This window comes from Nicotiana attenuata, unplaced genomic scaffold (assembly GCF_001879085.1).
Source record: "Nicotiana attenuata strain UT unplaced genomic scaffold, NIATTr2, whole genome shotgun sequence".
NCBI lineage: Eukaryota > Viridiplantae > Streptophyta > Magnoliopsida > Solanales > Solanaceae > Nicotiana > Nicotiana attenuata.
The window spans coordinates 189,034-197,436 of record NW_017670397.1 but is presented as its reverse complement, the minus strand read 5'-3'; the positions used below and the strand labels follow the sequence as shown (position 1 = coordinate 197,436).

General features: G+C 38.1%; 1 protein-coding gene across 1 annotated transcript; it reads left to right on the top strand.

Annotated features, from left to right (window-relative positions):
• Positions 1-6,151: 6,151 nt before the first annotated feature.
• Positions 6,152-6,947, top strand: LOC109238840. Its single transcript, XM_019405321.1, has 2 exons — positions 6,152-6,818; positions 6,934-6,947. Exons 1-2 carry the CDS (start codon positions 6,152-6,154, stop codon positions 6,945-6,947), a joined length of 681 nt encoding a protein of 226 aa, XP_019260866.1.
• The last annotated feature ends 1,456 nt before the right edge of the window (positions 6,948-8,403 follow it).

The following is an 8,403-nucleotide window of genomic DNA, read 5'->3' as shown; positions in this document are numbered from 1 at the left end:
ATAAATATCCTGCGGTTATCGAAGGATATAGTGATGCAAATTGGATAACCGGCTCAACAGAAACAAAGTCCACAAGTGGATATGTTTTTACTGTTGGTGGAGGAGCAGTATCTTGGAAGTCTTCCAAACAAACGTGCATCGCTCGCTCTACAATGGAATCAGAGTTTATAGCTTTGGATAAAGCCGGTGAAGAAGCTGAATGGCTTCAAAATTTCTTAGAAGACATTCCGTTCTGGCCTAAACCTTTGGCTCCTATTTGCATACATTGCGATAGTGAGGCTGCAATAGGACGGGCAGGGAGCATTATGTATAACGGAAAGTCTCGTCATATACGACGAAGACATAACACCGTTAGACAACTACTTTCTAGTGGAATTATCACTATTGATTATGTAAGATCAAAGGATAATGTGGCGGATCCGCTTACAAAAGGCTTAACTAGAGAAGGAGTTGAGAAATCATCTAAGGGAATGGGACTATGGCCGAGGACAAGTCAACATGGTGGTAACTCTACCTAAAATTTTGGATGTTCCGAGATCTAGGTTCAAGGAGCTCAAACAAAGTTGTGATTGACCGGTTCAACATTGTCAAAGTAAAATCTTTGGTCCCTTCTCGTGATGAAGACAATGTTCAGTAACAAGGATAGAATTTTACACGTTCTTTAATGATTACCTAAGTTTGATGTGGTAGTTTTCAAATAGTGTCAATCTAAAGGATTACACGTTTAGGAATTACCTATGTAAGTGTGAAGTGGAAGCCGCTTCAATGAGAATTCTGTAAGGCCAATTCTCTACGCACTTATGAGACCAGGCGGTGTTCATGGCTGAAACGAACACAACAATGAGAACTAAAAGACGGTTAAGGGTTGATTGTGTGACATATGGTTGTCTAGGTATACACTAAAGTTCGACGGTTCAAAGATATCAAATCTACCGATTGACCGAGTATATCCGACATATGTTCACTACGGAAAGTTCAAAGGGAAACCTACTTAGCCAGATGCAATTAATCCTTAATTGCAAATCACACAGCTTTTATCTATGATCTTTCTTGATACAGCCATTCCCATTCATGTGGGGGATTGTTGGACTTTAAGCCATTGGGCTTTAAAGTAGAAGAAGTGTGAATTGGAAATGGAGGAAAATAAAATGGAGGGAAAAATGAAAATTTGAAGAAGTGAACTTTTGTCTTGCACTTTGTCCCTCATTGGTGAGGGACAATCACATTTGTGTGCTTATATATAGAATAACTTCTTAAAGCTCTTAAAAGGAGTTGAAGAGAATGAACCCTCGCGCCATCGTCGTCGCTCGCTCGGCTCGGCTTTGGCTTTGGCTTTGGATTTGGATTTGGATTTGGATTTGGATTTGGATTTGGATTTGGATTTGGATCTGGATCTGTCAAATGATCGATCGATAAGATTATTTTTGGACAATATTTATCAGAACCCTGCTGAAGATTCAGAGGGACTCTCTGGCCGCGGTTCTGCCGTAACCGCGGTAGAACCGCGGCAGGCAGATTCAGAGAGCCTCTCTGACCGCGGTTCTGCCGTAACCGCGGTAAAACCGCGGCAGGCAGCGTATTCTTCTGAAAAGGCACCTTTTCCACACACCTCTTCTGATAATTGCCTATAAATTCTGAGGCAAGGCTCCATTTTCTACACACGAAAAAAAACACTCCAGAACTTCTTTCTTTTTGAATATACTGCATCCTAATTCGCAGTCAATCTCTCTCCAATTCGTAAGTGTGATTTTGCTCCGTTCTTAGAGTTCGTTGGGATCCTGCAGTTTGTATTGCCACTGTTGCAGGAAGGTTTATTCCGTTTTATCCTGGAAGGATTTAATCCATTACCTTGGCAACTTGTGAGGGGGTTAAAATTCCTTAAGGACACACAAGAAACTTGTGGACTCGGAATATTTCTGATTCTCTATTACTTTCCAGATTTCTTTAATTCTTCTAACAGTTTTTTTTTCTGATTTTGTGTTTTAACACAGTAACGCTCACAAAATCTTTAACCGTTAAAGCGTGTTATGATCAGGTATTTGACGACATCTTCTCAAATTACTTCGGTCTTAGTCTTTTTAAAGACCCTAATCACTTGATGTGTTCTATATTTCGGATAAAATACTTCCCAACAGAGACACTAATATTCAGAAACCTTAGGAAACTAAACATGGTACTTGTGCTCACGGACGACTTTGACATAGTTAAAATTTCCCCTCTCTTAGGCGCCTGTCCTCTTCTCCGATATTTGAATGTTGTGGTGAGTTATCCATATTCTTCTTTCTTCTTTTTTTTTTTTCCCTTCCCTTTTCTGGATATTGTTTGCTTGTCTATAATATGTTGGTATGTCCACATGAATAAATGAAGAAAGATAATATGATAATTATATGACCGTTCCGCTCTAGTCATGTTTACACCAATAAAAAATATTATCTCCATCGACTATTTTTAGTTTAAGTGATTGAGTGGACAACTATTTGGGTTAATTCTTTTAAAAAATATTACCCGATGAGGTTGGAGTTGTTGTAACTGAATGAAACACTTCCTATAGTTGATTTCCAAGAAACTATTTTTGTGATCTATAACATAATGAACTACTTAGTATATTCCTCGGGGGTCGTTTGATAGAGTGTAAAAGAATAGCACTGAATAGGGTGTATTAGTAATGCTGAAATTAATTATGCTCAGATTATTTCTTATCGACTGTTTGGTTTGGTGTATTAAGGGTTTTGAAATGGCAGTTCTATCTTTATACATGCTTATCCATGTATTAAAACCAGTGGTAATGTTAATGCCATGATTTGTTATGTATACGAATAATACTGAATTCCAGTTTGATTAACTACATAAGTCATAGGTATTCAATTAGCAATATATTGATATTATTCTTGTTATGATCTCAGCAATCGAGGACAACAAGGGAAGCAAGAGGAAGTGGCATAATTAGGCCTCATTTATCTCCTACATATCACACTGAGCTAAAAGAAGTGAAATTTGGTGGATTTATTTGGTGGATTGAATTTGTTGTTTATATTCTGAGAAGTGCAATGGTACTTGAACAAATGTTACTCAGCCCATGTTTTAAAGGGAAATTACCAGCTATGTCCATTTATTAGTAGCTCATTACAAAAATTGGCCAATTGATAAAATATTACTAATATTAGCCAAATTAGCCAATTAACTATTTGTAGTAAAAAAATATCAAATTTTTGCTTTTTTTTGAGTGGGTGTTATTAGAATAGATTGGGCACAACTTAAGGAGCTTGAATCTCAGTTTGGGATGATTTGGTGAAGTTTTGAGGTTGTTTGAATTGAAAATTCGAAGTAAAAGCTGAACATGAAAAAAAAAAAGGCAGAATGGCCTAAATGGCACCTGTACTTCACCCACTTTGTCATGCCGGTCCCCAAACATACATATTTGCCAATTAAACACTTATACTCATTCAAAACGTGAATAATAAATGCTTATCCAATGAGGCTGCCAGTGCGTGTTTGACAATCGCCTACACGTAGGACGCCACGTCAATAAAATATATCCACGTAGGCTCCAAGTCACATCTGATGGCCAAATAGGATAAAAAATTATTTATCCCCCCCCCCCCAAACCCACATTTCCCCTCATTTTACAATTACCCCGCTAAATTAGGGCTTAGATAGTATCGAATAACAGTGAGTCGCTCCTCTCTTCTCCGTCGTTCTTGCCGGGATTTTCATCTGTACAGTTGTTATCAAAGTTTGTGGGGTAAGTTTCTTCATTTATTCTTCATATTTTGTCTTTATTGTTCTTCATTTCCTTCTATTTATGGGGATTTTGCTCTGTTTAGGGTTTTTTAGGGGGAGGTTGGGTTAGGTCGTAATTGCTGTTTAATATCCCTTAATATATAGGGCTTTTGTTGTGTTTTGCTACATGTTAGAGTGAAAGGCCTTTTTAATGTAGTGTCATGCATGTAATGGCATATTTGGTTATTCTCTTTAGTGTTTTGGGTTTTTGTTTTCAAATCAGAATTTCATCCTAGTGTCTTGGGTTTTTGTTGGGTCTCGTTCATGTTAGCGGTCCACCACAGTATTTTCTGAATATTATAAGGCATTGTGGGGACGAAAAAGGAATCTTGGATGCTTTTTTACTTTAAAAATCTGTCTTTTTTGTTGGTTTGTTTATGGAGTTGTGTAAAGGTGCAACTTTTGATAACAAATAGTCATTGATAACACTGTTTTTTTTGTTTCTTTGCAGGTATGAAAAGAAAATGGCTTCAACCCTAGTTAACCTACAAATCCACCACAGTGGTAATTTTGTATCCGACCCTGACCTAAGGTATGCAAATGGACTAACCTGTCCTCACTTAGCTACAGTTGATGTGGATGAGCTACATATTATGTTGTTTCACAAGTTTGCTAGGGACTTAGGATTTTTAGAAGTGGATTTGTTTGGATGTAAAGTTAACAAAAGTGGTGCCTATTTCATTTTAAAAACAGATGCTGATGTGTTAAATTTTCTTAATACATTGAAAGGTGGTGACTTTGTTGATGTTTGTATTGTCCATAAAATTAGTGAGCCTATTCTTGTTGAGGACATAACTGAACTAGACCCCACTATACAAACAGAGGGGCATGACAGTGGGTTAAATGAAGAGATAGAAGAATCAGATGAAGGTGAAAGTAATAACTTCTCTTCCTATCACCTTCAAACATCAGAATCTGAATCTGATGAGGACCTTGATGATTCTGAAGGGTCTGACTCACTGTTTGATATAGATGAGAACATTGAAGAGTGTAGTGATTTGGAAGATGATTTAGTTGAAATTAGACAGTCTAAACTCAACAAAAAGAAGGATGCCCAAGTAAATGTAGATGAGATACCATCTGGTCCAGTTGGTGTAGATGATGGTTTTGAAGATATGCATAAGAACAGAAGGGGAAAATATGAAGGGAAACTAGGAGGGGATGACCAGTATTTTGATAGCTCAGATCCAGGTAGTGAGTGTAGTGATGATGACAGAGAACCTGTTGGCCCTGATGAAGTAAGGGATGCTCCAGCTAGGAATCCAAGTAAGAAGGTGTATTTTGATACAACTTCCAAAAAAATATTTTTTGAACTGTATATGATCTTTGAGAATGCTGTACAGTTTAGGGAGGCATTGCAGACATATTCTATTCAAAAAGGTGTCAACCTTAAGTTGAAACCTAATGAGAAGGAAAGGGTTAGGCAAAGTGCACAAAAAATGGATGTCCATGGCATATCCTTGGTAGCATTGAAGGCAGCACCAGAAACTTTAGGGTGATTACATACTACCCTGTCCATAAATGCTACAAGAAAACAAGGAACAAGATGTGTAACCCACCATGGATTGCAAAAAAATTCAAAGACAGAATAGTTAGTGAGCCTCAAATTAAACTTCATCAGATTCAAGCCTTACTTAGGCAATCATATGGCTTGTATGTGAGTAAAACTTCCTGTAGAAGAGCAAAAATGATAGTTATGAAGGAGAATATGGGTGATTACAAGAAAGAATTTGCTAGGCTTCATGATTATGCAGAAATGCTGAAGTCTACTAATCCTGGCACTACTGTAGTGATAAGGACATCTAAGGATTCAGTTTCTGGCAAGGAAGTCTTTATGGGCATTTATGTCTGTCTTGAAGCATTAAAAACTGGATGGTTAGAAGGGTGCAGAAACATAATTGGCTTTGATGGTGCATTCCTAAAGGGGACATGTAAAGGTGAACTGCTTTCCTGCATTTCCAAGGATGGAAATAATCAAATGTTCCCTGTGGCTTGGGCAGTAGTTGAAAAGGAATCAAAGGATACATGGTCTTGGTTTATCAGGTGTCTCAAGCATGATCTAAACTTGACAGAAACTGAAGGAGAAGGGCTGACAGTCATGTCTGATATGCAGAAGGTATGGTTTCTAATACTCTTTCTTTAAAGTGTAATTGTTTTCATTTATGTTTAAGTTATAACAATATAATTTTTATGACTGTAGGGTCTTCATCTAGCAATAACTCAGTTATTGCCAAATGCTGAAATGAGATGGTGTGCTAGACATATCTGGGCTAATTGGAAGCAAACTTGGCCTGGTGAGGAAAGAAGGAAAAAATTCTGACAGTGTGCAAGAGCTACATTTGAGGTTTACTTTAGCAAGAAGTTGGATGAAATGGACCAGCTGGGGGGAAATATTGTTCAGGACTTACTGAAATACAACAAGGAAACATGGTGTAGGGCATATTTCAAAGACCATAGTAAGTGTGATGTAGTTGAGAACAACATGTGTGAGACATTCAATAGTTGGATATTGGCAGCTAGGCACAAGTCTATCATTACTATGTTAGAGGAAATTAGAATCAAGTGTATGGAGAGGATGAATAGCATGAGAGAGTTTTCTGAAAAATGGGTAGGTGAGATATCACCCATGGCTATGGAAATACTTGGAGAGAATGCTCAAAGGGCAGCCAAATGTGAAGTCAAATTTAATGGTGAAACAGGGTATGAGATCCAGGATGGGCCATATAAACATGTTGTTGACTTTAGGGCATATACCTGTACTTGTAGATCATGGCAACTCAAAGGAATTCCATGTGCACATGCAATTACAGCAATGCATTACAAGAACTATGAGGTTGAGCCATATGTTGACCATTGGTATAGAAAGGATACCTACCTTAAGGCATATAGCAGATTCATTCAACCTTTAACTAGTATGAATTTGTGGCCAACAAGCACACTGCCAGCTATGGAGCCACCTGTTATAACTGCAATGCCGGGAAGGCCAAAGAAAAAAAGGACAAAGGCTGCTGATGAACCAAAGAAGAAGTTTGGGAAGGGTACAAGGATAGGGAGACAAATGAGATGTTCTTTGTGCAAGACTCTAGGACATAACAAGAAAGGATGCCCATCAGCAGTAAGTATTAATGTTTGTTTTGTTACTAATATTGAAAGAATTCAATTACTAGTGATAGTTTTGTTATGTGTATGCAGAAAAACCAAGAGGGAAGGGCTGGAACTAGTTCAGGTAGAGGTGAAACTGCTGAAAGTGGAACTGCAGCAGTGGAAGTGCTCAGTACCAGCAGGTAGAGGTGAAACTGCTGAAAGTGGAACTGCAGCAGCTGGAAGTGCATCAACAATACCTGCAAGTGCATCAACAACACCTGCAATCCTTGATCCAAGCACACAACAATCAACTAATGTTGCAAGAGGTCCAAAAAGGAAGACCAATGAACCTAGAAGAGGTGGTGCAAATGCAAGGTCTAAGAGAACAAAGACAGCAGGATATGGTGTGCTATTTGATTCAAGTGGCACTGTTATACAGAGAGTAAATATTTCAACTCAATTACACAATGGTTTACTACATAATCCCTCACTCACAACCTTTTATTTTTGTGCAGTCTGGAACTACTGACAGAGTGGTACACAATCCTTCTACACTCATAAGTTCTGCTCCTACCAACATTGAACTTAGGTTCAAACCACCTGGACTAAAGTGGAAGGGCCGACCAGCAGTTACACAAAGGCAGCTGCAAGAACAGAGTTACAGAAGGGCAAAGTCTGCTACAACCACTCAAGCCACACCAGTTACACAATCCACACCAAGCAGCCAAGCCACAACAGACATTAATTGAAGTGCTCAACTAATATTTACTATGTTTTTGTTGACTGTGGTAGACAATATTTTGTAAAGCTACTTCATTATGTCTGTTTTTGTTGATTGCCTATCATTGACAATATTTTGTAAACCAACTCCCTTATTTTGGATGTATTATGTACACCAGTACTTGTTGCTGTAATGGAGCCTTTGTCAATATATTTCATGAACAAAATTTTACATCAACACAAAATATGTAGCCTAAACCCAGGAAATAACAAAGTGCACTATCAATCCTAAACAAATAACATAATAGCTAACATTAGAACAAGTACAACCACAATTATAATAGCAGCAACTCTCAACTTCGACCTTCCTTGACTTCTTTGACAATGGCATCGATCACTCTTCTTAATAAGAGCCGCAAGAAGAGTCTTGTAGTGTTCTTCCTCAATCGCAGGATCAACCCATCTGAAAAAGCCACAACCTTCACCAATCTCATATCTTCGGCAGCACAGGAACCTCCTTCCAGGATTGGTGGGTGTTCGTGACATTTTAAGATCTGCAGCAACTCCACAATAACACAAAGGTTGCATCCTCATTGTTGAAGGAGAAGAGGCGGCAATAGCGTATTTGTTGCAGGAGAAGCAGAAAAAAATCCACTTTCAAAACAAAAGGAGATTGCAAAAATTGATGGGCAAAGAAGATTCACATGAAATTAAAATTCTATTTTTGACAGTTGAAGCTAACAAAGAAAGAAGAAGGCATCAGATTTGCTAAATTTAGCTTCTACAATGTTCAACAATGGAGAATAAGGTACAAAGAAG

What these genes read in the sequence shown, in the direction of transcription:
- LOC109238840 (XM_019405321.1), top strand. Translation starts at nt 6,152, where the DNA reads ATGGACCAGCTGGGGGGAAATATTGTTCAGGACTTACTGAAATACAAC.